Source organism: Pezoporus occidentalis, unplaced genomic scaffold (assembly GCF_034315485.1).
Source record: "Pezoporus occidentalis ecotype Australia unplaced genomic scaffold, CSIRO_AGI_Poc_V1 ctg32, whole genome shotgun sequence".
NCBI classification, from domain to species: domain Eukaryota; kingdom Metazoa; phylum Chordata; class Aves; order Psittaciformes; family Psittacidae; genus Pezoporus; species Pezoporus occidentalis.
The window spans coordinates 2,961,326-2,974,216 of NW_026915158.1; the positions used below are offsets into that span (position 1 = coordinate 2,961,326).

The following is a 12,891-nucleotide window of genomic DNA, read 5'->3' on the forward strand; positions in this document are numbered from 1 at the left end:
AGCCCAGATGCTCCCTGCTTTGTTTCCTTCTCCCTCTTACCTGGATTTATTTTCCTCATAATGGGCACTGGTCTTAATGTATCTGGCAAGTTCAATCTGCATGTCACCAAACAGTGGGACAACCTGCAACTGCTGTACACATGGAATAAAGTGGATTAGATAAATTATTAAACATAAATCTTAGTGAAAGGGACTTTGAGCAACCTGGTCTAGTGGAAGGTGTCCCTGCCCAGGACAGGAGTGTTAGAACTAGTTGATCTTTAAGGTCCCTTCCAACTCAAACCACTCTATGATTCTAGGATTATTTACCCATATTATAGTCCAAAGTGATCTTTATTCTATTTAATTATGTTTAAAATGCAAGCAGAATTAACTTAAAAATCACATATTAAAATCACATCTCAACCAACCTTAAAGAACTTGTCTATCTTGGCTAAATTTATCCTTTTCTTTGCATCCAGCTTATAGATGTTGCTGACACTTCCATCCATCAGGTACAATCCAAAGCCCATAACCTGAAACAGAAAAGAAATCAAACCTCTCTGCAAAGGGATCTTAGAAGTAAAACCTGCTGCAGTAAGACCGCTCTTCATATCATTATAAAAAACAGTAATATTTTAAAAAAGAGGTTTTAAAACCAACCCTCCTTCAAATAGAATATATTTTCAAATACATACTTTTCTGCAGTATTCTTTTATTATATGCATATTAGTAGTTTTTATTTTAACATTAGCCTGCTCAGTTATCTTTAAAAAGTGTTACTTGTTTGTATAAAGGTTTAGCATGCAAAAAACTCTCACTGAATCTAGAGTATGGCTATTTTTAGACAGGTGGTGTTTTTTTTGTTAATTAACATTTTATTAAAATCCTGTATGTGCAAACTGATCTGTAACAGAAGGTCAGATCTAACATCTCTGAGCAACTGCTTTTTATGGCTTTCAGTGCATCTCTGAATTATAAGCATAAGAGTTCAGAAGCATAAAAAAATCTAATTACATTTTGGTCAAGTTATTCATTAACAGATAGTTATAATTCAGTATTTACAATAGCAGGAGCTGAGCATTAGTGACTTAATGCGTTTTAAGCATGCGTTTACCAAACAAAAGGCCTAAGTATGAAAAACACATTGGGCATCCCTGCAGCAGAACACAAATGTTCTAGTGTTTGTGTATGGTTTCGGGATGCTTCTATTTGGTCCTAATTAACAGAGCTCAGAAGTTAAACATGAGGCAAATATTCAGTTCTTACTCTATACCTTTTCTTCCACTTCAAGACATACAGTTGATACCAACCACTCTTCATACTGCCCAGCACCCTCTAATTACGTGCACATATTCCAGCTAACTAAACTTACCTACTTAGTAATCCTAGTTTTAAACTAGTAGTTCTCTGAAATATTTGGTACAAAGCCTCATGCAAGCTTGCCACACACCTAAAAATAAAGCACATCCTTTCTGCTGTCATTATACTTCCTAGAAACACAGTTCAGTACTTCAAACATTTGTGTCCTGTCCCAACCATACTTTTTCAATTTTGTACCCAAAAGAAACCTACTTTCAAGAGCATATGTTTCTCACTGGGTGTTAGATACATTTTGTTTTCATAGTAGTCCACACACAAATTCACAATATCTGCAAGCAACTCTTCATAGCCAACAATCACCTCCAACTGCTGCTGTAAAGACTGGAAAAAAAGAAGAAAAAGATATTGGTCAACTAGTTATAGCCCCTGGAGAACAACAGTTGTTACCAAACTGGAAGTGTTTCATTTTAATAGTTTTGTAAAGCATTAGGTACTTTGCAAAAAGACAATTAAAGCTTACTTGTGTTATCTTGTTGTGGTTGGCAAGAAACATGGAGAGGTTCTGGGATTCTTGAATGGACTGAGGATCTGCCATTTTCCGGAGGAACTGAGCAGCTCTTCAAAAACAGAAAACAAAACAGTGTTTCCCTTTTGCAGGACTACTTCTAAGCAAATCCATTCCCTTTGAATAGAAACACACCCATCTCCAAATCTGCCAGGGGAACTGTAAGTTGTAAGCACATCTTTAAATGCTAGTACAATGGCATATCATTTGCTGCTCATGCAGGATTGTCAACCTCAGTGCGTCTCTCGCCTCCAAACTCCTGAACCAAGCAGAAAGAGAATGGGCAGAAGCATGCCTTCAAAGAAATAGAAAGGCACACCAAGTAATTTTAGAGGTCTCCAGACACAACATCAACTATAAAAAGGCAACTACTGGTAGATATAGAAATTAAATCTCAAGTAAGTGGAAGCAGCATAGATTGGCTAGTCATTGCCTGAATGGTTTTCTTTATGAAAGACTATGAGGAAGGTGATCCAGTAGTACTGATAGGCAGAGAAGCCATGTAAATGCATTTTCACCAGGTTTTTTTTGGAGCACAAGGAATCAAGTGAAGACTGGAACAGGCTGCGCAGAGAATTTGCGGATGCTCCACCCCTGGCAGTGCTCAGGGCCAGGTCTGATGGGGCCCTGAACAACCTGGTCTAGTGGAAGGTGTCCCTGCCTGTGGCAGGAAGGTTGGAACAAGATGATCTGTAAGATCCTTTTCAACACAAACCATTCTATGATGCTTAAGCTAGTATAGAGACTGTCTTCCCCTGATCATCATGTTTGAACAAATATACCTGATGCCATCTGACAGCTCTAGCAGAAAACTTGGCCACTGATAGACCACCCTTCTCCCCTCCCTGCTACAACCTGAGGTCACAACAACCTTGAACAGCAAAGCTGAAATGTCTTAAGAACAAGTGTAACAACTCTCAGCTACAAATGTCGAAAGTGGATGCCAAAACCAGAACAGAACAAATAGAAGAGGAGCAGCACAAGCCACCAGCAAACCAGTTTCCCCTCAAACTTAAAAAGAAAAGCTTTACTGAGCAAAGTATATTCAATACATTTAGCATACACCAAGACAGAAGTATTTGACAGCTTGGCATTAAAAGGCAGAAGAACTTTGCTGCTGGAAGAGCATAAAGAAAACAGATTTACTCATCGTCCTACCTGCAGTCAGCACATCCCCAGTTTCAAGGCAATCCGTCCCACACGAGGACCACTTTAGAAGAGAAAGCCGTCAGAAAAAGAGCAACTGCTGCCATCTCGTGGGAGGCCTGTATGCTGGCAGCAGAAACCCAGGTCCTGTTCTCCTTGCCACTTACCGTTTGTAGGCTGAATGGTCGTTCTTCACGCTGCACTTCATATTTTTCAACTCATCCAATACTGCGAACATGTTGATGAATTTGCCCAGCGTGATCAGATATGCTTCAGACACAAAGTCCTTCCTCCTCTCCGCGTGGCACAAGCGTCTCACCTCCCCACAAAATCGTTCAATTGCATTTCTCTAATTGGGGGGGGGGAGAGAATATGACAGGAAGCAGGGAGAAAAAGCCATGAAATTTCCAGGAAAAAAATTTCATCACACAACAGGAGCTAGTCCAGTGAAAAGCACCACTGAGGCAGAAAAATGTTTAAAGTACGCAGGGTGTTCTGGTTTCGACTAGCAAGGCACAAGCACAAGCTTGTCATAGAATCTCAAAACGGTTTGGGTTGGAAAGGACCTAAAAGATCATCCAGTTCCAGACCCCCACCATGGTCAGGGACACATTCCACTAGACCAGGTTGCTTAAAGTCCCATTCAACCTGGCATTGAACACTGCCAGGAATGAAGCCTACAACTTCCTTGGGCAGCCTGTTCCAGTGCCTCACCACTCACAGTAAAGAATTTCTTCCCTGTATCTAACCTAAATCTCCCCTGTTTAAGTATGCAGCCCTTACCCCTTGTCCTCTGTGGGGCTGAATACTTGTTGTAAGCTCCAAGTATCAGCAGTGATTTTTGCCACAGAGCCTACCTAGCACAAAAGTCAAGCTACTTCTTTGAAGACTAAAGTCATGAAAGTTTAAAATCCCTTTGAAACAAGTGATTTCATGCTCTTTAGTGAGGAAGTGTGCATGCATCAAAAGGCAGATTATAGGTATGTTCCCTTAAAATAAAAAAATCCAAATTCCACAGCACATTAACATGCCAACTCTCAGTGTACATCCTGGCACGTGTTTATATGAGGGCTTATTTCCAAGCACTCATCAGGGCCATTTGAGATGAAGATTACAAGTATGAAAAAGACAGCAACCTCTAATGTAAAAAGGAATCTGTTCTGACATTAGAGCACTATTCTCCTTGAATGAAAGGAGACTGTTTGTACTCAGTAAGATCTGCCAGCTGGGGAAGATGACAGGAAATACCACATTTCATTCAGTGTCCGCTTCCTGTGGGCTCCAGAGCTTGCAGGCTCTAGATGCTCCAGTTCCCTCCGAGTAATGCCTGGAAACATTCTCAGTCCATTGAATGAAATGGCAAGCTGCCAGCACGGAGGATAAAGCAAGACAGACTGCTATTCTCCAGTAACCATGTAGGTCAAGTGGCTGGCAGGTCACAGCAACTGGGTTGGCCTGCCTCGGTTAGGAATTTCCATAGCAAAGTTGCACCTGCTGCTCTGGAGTCCAGAATAGCGGATCACTCACTCCCCACCAAATGGTTTCTGTGCCAAGATGCTTTTATGTATACATGTGAAAAGTATTATATTTCCATTTCCTTTCAAAGTGCCACATCTCTGTCCTCATGTGCTACATAGGGACCATATGCAACTACTTTTGGTTTTATGTGAAATGGAGATTGTCTGAAGATCTTAAGATAGGCATTAGAAATTCTGCCCTTATGTCAGACAATACAGGTTTTTTTTCAAAGCATAATGACAGTTCAGTATTCAAGCACACATCAGGCATACAAAAAATAGGAATAGATGAAGGCATACAAAACAGGAACATAAAAACACAAGCCTACTGACAAACTTTGTTTACATGCCTTTTACCTGAAAATACATAAAATTCATCAGTTTTGTGACTTCTGGCTCCAGAACTTCCACAGTTTTCTCATAAATTTCTACTCTGTTAGGCTGCTCATTGCACTTGACCTGAGGATAATTAAAAAGATCATTACACTTGGAAATGTCCCTCATAAAGCCTCAGAAACTGAGATCCTGAGTAAATGCATTATCACCCTAATAAAGACAAACTCAAGGCATAAATTTCTGGGTTTGGCCATTTTATGCTAGCCTTCTAAACTTTACGTAAAAAAAAAACACCAAAATCTGAGGGTTTTTTTAATTGCCTCATAGCAAATAATTTAGTTGTCAAACACCTGTGTATGGTTAGGACAATCTTCTTCCCACATTAAACCACTTGCTCAAAATCATGTACTAAACCAGGACCAGAACTAGAAATTAAAACAGATTACCTGACTCCCACTCTAAATCTTTAAACCACAGGATAAGCCTTCTTTGCATTTCAGTACAAAAATAATTGCATTACAAGCTCCTTATAAAGCAGGCAGGTGTCAACTCACGGTTATAATTTTGTTCAGTTTTCTGATGCACCTTAACATTCTTCCCACCCCACGCTTGTACAACCATTCCCAAACACTTTATGTTGACTTGACACCTATTCACAGGGGCTTATTTTTGAATGCAGATAAAGAAAACACTAGGTAGCCCTGACATTTAGAAAATGACTACATAGAATGTCTAGAAACTTAAATGTTTAACCTAAATGTTAATTGTTACAAGCTACGCTACTTGTTAAGGCTGTTCTGAATTTAAGTATTAAGCTTGGGAATGGTAAGGGTCCACTCTCTTGAATGAAATTTTGACCTCAAACAAATTTGACAATCAAAGGTTTTCCATCTAGAGGGCATTACCCCAATACTACTCTTGAACCAATCAGCAGGTCTGACACAAAACCCATGAGGTATTGCTATAGACACCCTGTCAGAAAAAAGTAAAACTAGTCCAGCTGGTCCCCGAGTGCTAAAAGACACTCTTCTATGGCAGACCCAGGTTAACAATTCAGGTGCCAAAGTAGATCACATTTCAGAGATCATTGACAAAGCTCCATCTGTGCAACTCCACACCAAGACAGGAGTTCATGTGTTGCATGACAGCTTAACCTTCATCCTTTACCTGAGGAATGGCTCTTGAGCAGCTTCTCCATGTGTATAACATGACTGCATATTCCTGACCTTCTTCTAGCATTTCATTCTGTAAGACACTCAATATAATTAGGCATTGTAATAAAAAAGGATTAAACACACTTGTTTTCCATCATTCCAAACCCTTGTCAAGACAAACCTGTTTCTCTTATCAGTGTATCTACAAACACATATATATTGCAACTGAAAGCAATACTGTATGTAAAATATTACCATAATTTATAGGCTTAGCTTGCATATTACATGTATCAGAGCTGAATAGCTACTGATGTCCATCTCGGCTATAATCCCATGGCCAAAAAAATTTCCATTAATTCCCCGTCATATATTTTAGCACCCAACCTAATTCTGAGAGAGTTCACATGACCATCTTCCTACCACTTAAGCCAACAGATACCTGTCAGATCACTAATCAACAACTGCAGCAATTACGCTTACCTAACGACAAAAATTACCATCTCCCCAGGTCAGATTGTTTTTTTGTGTTGTTTTTTCTTCCCCAAACTAAAGAAACTGTGATCTATAAATATAAATAAAAATACTAATCTGAGGGGGCAGGGTGCTGGGGTGGTGTTTGTTTTTCTTTTTAAACTCAGGCACTGCAGGTAGAATGGTCAAGGATGAAAGAGTCAGCACATGAAGAGCAATATCCTTTTTTAAATGTCAAAGGAGAGGTCCAACAATATTCAAACAATCAAAACAGGTTAAGGAGTCACCAGATAATTTTAAAAGTAGACTGGTGTAAATTCACATAATTTTCAGTTGCATGTAATCAGGTGCTTAATCTGCCTATTTCACCATCTGTGAACTGGCCTCTAGGGATCAAAAGACATATTAGTCCTCATTTATAAGAATGCCATGAAATGACAAATTTACTTTGTCTCCCAAAACAGCTACACCATTAGCAGAGACGGAGTTACCAGCATGAAGTCTTATCTTCCACAGTGGAACTGTTAAAAACTGCAGGATACCTTATACAAAAGCATGCCAATAAACCATTAACATACACACTCCTTAGTGAGAAAGCCAACAAAAACCCTTCAATGCTACTGAACTGGCAGAGAAGTAGTGTAAATTCTGGAGGATGGAAAGTAATTTTTCACTCAAGTTACAGCAGCTAGCTGTCAGTACAACCAACACCTCACAGTACTGGAAAAATGCACAATAAAATCAGAAAACTCCTGAGCAACACTGGTTGACCAAGAAGAAAGACAATCTTAAAATTACCAAGAAGTAGATGTGTGAAAAAACAAGTGTCACACACCTTTTCATCTTACTGCCTCCTGGAAGTGCTGTAGGTAACCCGGTTTCTGGTTTTCTGCGGCCACAATTCTTACAATGAGCTGCATGAAGACTTGCTCCTTTCCTTTTATTTCAAGTAATACAAACGTATATCTGAACATCCACTTACCATACTAGAATGGACTGTAGCTTGCTCAATGTATCTTGCAATGCCAGTGACAAATGCATTTCTGTCTTCAAAATTAGTGTTAAAGTTTGGCTGCAAAGAAAGCAAGATACAGAATTAAATCTTTGGTAGGGAAAAGAATTTCTATATAGATTGCAAATACAAACACGCTCTGGGGTTTGTGTTTCCTTTTTTGGGTTTTTTTTTTGAAAATCACATATTCTTTTTCTTAACAGCAATGGGAAATGGAAAAACTCTTTTTTCTACAATGACAACATACCTGGTAAAGCAGAGATGATGGTGGGGGTTCAATACACGGTTGCTGATCTGGCAATGGTAATTCTTCCAAGAGGTCCACATTGGACAAGGCATCCTCCAGTGTTACTTGAGCAGTCATTTTGCCCCTGGTTAAAAAAAAAATACATACATATATATAGATATGTATATGCACACACATATAACATGTATATGTTTGCTACATACACAGAAAACAAATGAGTAATATGAAAAGCAAGGAGCTATTAATGTTGAGGAAATGTGGAGTTTCCCTTCAACCATAATGGGAGGGAAACAAATTGACACAATTATATGAGTTTTAAAAAATACTTCAAGGACTAACATCCTCCCTCCTTACTATTACAAGTTGAGAAATGTTTCTCTTCCTCCATGCTGCACACCAGAAATACATTAAAAACAGAGGAAAGGATGACCTCTAATGCTCAGTTTTGAGCCAATGTGTATTCAAACCTATGCACAGATACTACTACCAGGAGACCTGGCTGTCAAAAGGTGTCAGCAGTCTCCAGTGTTTTGTGTCCTAGGACATCCAGATCTGCTTTGGGTGCCAGAGAGGCCCCAAAACTCTGAGAGTCATGGCAATCTCCATAAACCTCCCAACTGCTGCCACTGCATGGGGTTTTGAACCAAGAAGACCCAGAAGAAGAAATTCTAGGAAGAAAGGGTCTTGGTCATCCACTTCTGCATAATGATCTACCCACCCTCCTTGGTGGAGTACAAAATTCCTCATTTTTAAGGCAATACTTCTAATCAAGCCGTCTCATTTTTTCTATGAGGCTTTGCAAGTTATTCTCTGCAGAGAGAATAACCATGCACCTACTGTGCATGGAGCTGCTGAGCACTGCCCTCCGCTCTAACCAGGAGGGCAGGAACACTGAACACCTGCACCCCAGAGCAGCAGGGCCCTGCCATCCCCACATGCAGGGGGAATGAGCAGATCTCACCCCAGCTTTGCCACAAAGCTCACTGAGAGAGGGCCAGGACAGGCTGGCTATCCCAGCACTCGCTGCACTTGTAGTGGCTTGGCAGGAAAACCTCCTTACTTTCTCTTACCTAATTACGGTTTCCTGGGGGAAGCCCCACAGATACAGCAGCTTTTCTCCAAAGAAGGGCTCAGCTGACAAAAAACCAAGCAAAACCCAGAGCAAAGGGAAAGAAGCAACCAGACATGCTTACTTCTCTACCTTCAGAGACCAACCATGCATCCTAAGCCATTGCCCAAAGCTAACATGCCATGTACAGAGAAAGCTCGCCAGCAGCTTTAAGCAGCCACCGCTGCAAAGGTCCAGGGGGCTTTTGATTCTTAAGACCCCAGCCCAATGCTTGCTTCAAGCTCAAGCATGTGAGGTTTTGTTAAAATAAACAAACAAATGTTCACATTGTGCATTTTGTGATCCCTGCCCAAAAAGGAGGAAGGACTGGACTGACAGGAGTGCTGGCTGGCAGAGCTGTGCTGGGACACTTGCCCAACACCTGCCTACACCCAGCTCAAGCTCTGTCACAAGAACCACAGTTACTCTCAAATTAGAGACCAGTAAAACCCACAGAGTCATCCCTTCGATAAATAAACAAATGCCAAAAAACCTCCACATCTGGGCAAAAGTCCTGCGAGAAGGTCAGACTCTGAATCGTTTTACCTTAGAGGAAACAGAATAGAGTTGTCAAGAAGTCAGAGTATTTCACATAAACAATATTTTGGTTTTGGTCTGAGTACCTATAGATCAAGCTTCAGCTAAAAAATAAAACAACACTTTACATAGGTTAGTTTAACTGAGAGGCTTTTCCTCCTCTTCACCTCTCTTATCAAAGCAGAATCAGCTGTATCAGCAGCCGCTCTGGGATGTGCCAGTGGTGGGACCATTAGGCTCATAGCCCTGCCTCCCTCTGCACCGCAGGACAGCGCTACAGAGGGGCACTACAAAAAGCTTATCCATCCACGCTTCAAAAACTATAGCAACTTAGTACCTGTTTGTGCTGTTCCAGAAAGCACACCTGCACACTTCTGGCCTCAGTATTTACAATTGCACAAGAGTAATCCTCCAGCATCAGCATCCTATGTTCAGACTGTTGGACTATGTGTGGATTCCTTTTTATACACTTGGAAAATAATTTAAAAATAGAAACCAAAGCATAAGCAAAATCAAAATTTCATTTCACTTACACTGCCACCTATTTAACAGCACAAGCCTGGGAAACCCCTGTTACCTGGCCAGAGGCACAAGCTGAGCCATAAAAGGTTCCTGCTGCCCTCTGGGTTGTGAAAAGAAATACAGGAAGGTGCATTTTTCCCAGCCCTTCAGCATAATTTCCTAAAGACAGATCAGCATTTTTCCAACCAGGAAAACATAAGCAATCAGGCACAGACTTACAAAAGCCTTCTTGTTTTAAGATCACGCGCTGACAGCTCCACTTTGTAATTTTGCCAAAGGTATCCCATGCGCCTGATGTTTCTTTGGCCAAGTTCAATGCCCCTGCTCTCCAGCTTTTTTACTCTGGTACCTAGCAAGACGTGAAAGAGGAAACAGCTCCTTCCTGCCCAGATTTGACACATTTGCAAACGTTGCAAGGCCATGATTCACACTTCCTCTCTGCCCCCCAAGAGGTGAGCACCAGAGGTTTGACAATGGCAGCGGCAGGGAGGCAGCTGGAGCTTGGGTACCCTCACACCATGTTAGCCAGGATACCACATCATAGAATCATAGAATAGTTAGGGTTGGAAAGGACCTTAAGATCATCTAGTTCCAACCTGCCTGCCATGAGCAGGAACACTTCACACTAAACCATGTCACCCAAGGCTCTGCCCAACCTGGCCTTGAACACCGCCATGGATGAAGCATTTACAACTTCCCTGGGAAACCCATTCCAGTGCCTCACCAACCTAACAGCTCAGTTATATGCTGTATTAATTTTACTGATTCTGGTCTACATTATTATTTTTAATTTACTACATCACACAGCCAGGTGACACCACCACACAGTTCATGCTCCATCCCTGCCTGATGTGCAACCCCTGGGGCCAGGACTAGAAATACTTCCTTGAAGTTTATTCTTTTTCTTCAATTCTGATTGGGATGAGTACTGGGAGGGCCTGACTTGGTCAGAAGAGTTGACCTGTGGTGTGGAGAAGCTCACTGAGCTACCTCCATCACATTTTGTCCACATGAAAAAACAAACCAAAAAAGGCACCAAATCTTAAAGCTCCCCTCAGCATTGTTTACATTTTGATTTCAATCAGAGCTGGATTATTATTGAATCCATTCAGGCAAAAGATTTACCAATCTTTTTTAAATGTCATGGTTCTGTACTGCTGTTCCCAGCCACGCAAGACCTGCTCACAACAAATACCCCGCTTTAGTATTTAAAAGGAGATGACTCTCAGTCCTAGCAAGCACATCATTTCCATATCTCCATCCTTACAGAACAATGTCAAACTCTTTGTAAAAGACCTATGCTCTTAATTACAAGCATGTCAGAAAACACACAGCATGCACTTCTATGCCTCTTGAGGCTTCAGACTACTTGAAAAAAATATCAACAGGAGCAATCATGGGGAAAAGTCTTTTAGACAAAAGAAACAGAGAAAAAAAGGCCAAAATGAAAAAAAAAAGACTAAAGAAATGAATAAGCAAACAAGCAAGGTAAGGACTGAGAAAGCAGAGAGTAGAGAAAAGAGCAAAAGTCCATTACCTTCAGAATCAGTGTGAGAGGACTGCAGTATTCAGCTCTCAAGCTCAAAGGTAAAAAAAAAAAAAAAATCCCCAAATTCTAGGGAGTTAAGTAGTTATCGAAAAAACTTCAAGCTTTTCAGATTTCTTCCAGTGACAGGATTAAGCAGGTCAGATTATTTACTGAAGAGAAGATCAAAACAGAACTCAGGAAGTCAGTCTATAAATAGCTAAAACAGGAAAATGATGCTTGATGAGAGGAGATAATCCTTATACATATTGAGCAGTGGTGCACACAACCCAACAGATGTAACTTGTAGCAAGCAACCAAGTTAAACAAAAACAGGTAAAGCAACTTAAATAACTTTAGGCTTCTTGAGACCTTCTTGTAAATGCTGAAATTGCCACACAGTTCCTCTTTAGCCTCTGCCATAAAAACTTGGCCAAGATTTGCCCAGAAACAGCCTCTAATGACCTTAAGAATCTATCCAGCTAAGCTTCAAAAAGACATTGATTCCCAACATTAAAAATTCAACCTCAAATAACTAGGTTTGATGATATCTACTTACAGATGAAAAATAAAGCCTTTCACCACAAAAATTATCAGATGAAATTCTATGGTTGTGTTGACAAGATCAGGAGATGCTGAGGATGGTATCATGTTATCACAAAATATTAAAAAAAACAGCAAAACAACCAAAACCAAAAGGCATATTGAATATCCTGAAAATACACAGGGAAAGAATGGGAAGTAACTCCTCTGAGAGGTACAAGAACATAGGCTGCTCAAACTACTTGCAAATTGGCATTATTCCTGAACTAAGACTGTCAAGTAACAATTCCTACAGAACACAGATAAACAGCACAATTCAGTCTTTTGGAAGAAAACAAAAACAAAAAAAAAGAAAGCAAAAGTAGATAGTATCAAGCTACAGCAAAAACAACTTTTCTCCAGAAGACACTGATTTAGACTACTACCCAACAAGCAGACATACACTTTATAGCAATTGCTGCTCTCCTTTTTGGAAAAAAGGAGTAACAATGTTAAATGTCCCTCAGATAAACTAAAATAATTAAAATCTAAATCCTATAGCTGATAGACACTTTTTCCTCTGCATCACTCAAAGATTTGACACTTAAGCACTCTCATCTTGAAATCTGTAAGGATTTATCCTCACATAACCATTAAAGAGGTAATCCAGCAGTCTTCCTCCTTGGAACATGGAGTGTTGCAGCAGGTAATCACCTGGACACAGTGACAATTTCATAGAATCATAGAATGGTTTAGGCTGGAAGGAACCTTAAAGATTATCTAGTGCCAACCACCATTTCCAGGTGGGTTTTTTGCTCTCAGCTCCTTACAGCACACTTACTGCTGCATACTGGCAAGATCAGGCAATGGACACAACCAGGTCTATTGCTACCAATGCTCATCTGACAGAATCAGTCATTAGGGTTG

General features: G+C 40.4%; 1 protein-coding gene across 2 annotated transcripts in view; it reads right to left on the reverse strand.

The window, feature by feature from the left end:
* CYFIP1 (cytoplasmic FMR1 interacting protein 1) overlaps window positions 1–12,891 on the reverse strand; it is an 80,468-nt gene that overhangs the window by 54,802 nt on the left and 12,775 nt on the right. For both annotated transcript variants that reach the window (XM_062628620.1, XM_062628619.1), the window contains 9 exons: window positions 7,751–7,874; window positions 7,474–7,563; window positions 6,034–6,111; window positions 4,888–4,989; window positions 3,181–3,362; window positions 1,823–1,919; window positions 1,555–1,683; window positions 411–515; window positions 41–132 (listed from right to left, as the gene is read on the reverse strand). In XM_062628620.1, the coding sequence (XP_062484604.1) occupies window positions 41–132; window positions 411–515; window positions 1,555–1,683; window positions 1,823–1,919; window positions 3,181–3,362; window positions 4,888–4,989; window positions 6,034–6,111; window positions 7,474–7,563; window positions 7,751–7,867 (992 nt within the window). In that variant the 5' untranslated portion in view covers window positions 7,868–7,874. Of the gene's footprint in view, window positions 1–40; window positions 133–410; window positions 516–1,554; window positions 1,684–1,822; window positions 1,920–3,180; window positions 3,363–4,887; window positions 4,990–6,033; window positions 6,112–7,473; window positions 7,564–7,750; window positions 7,875–12,891 lie in introns of those variants that run through there.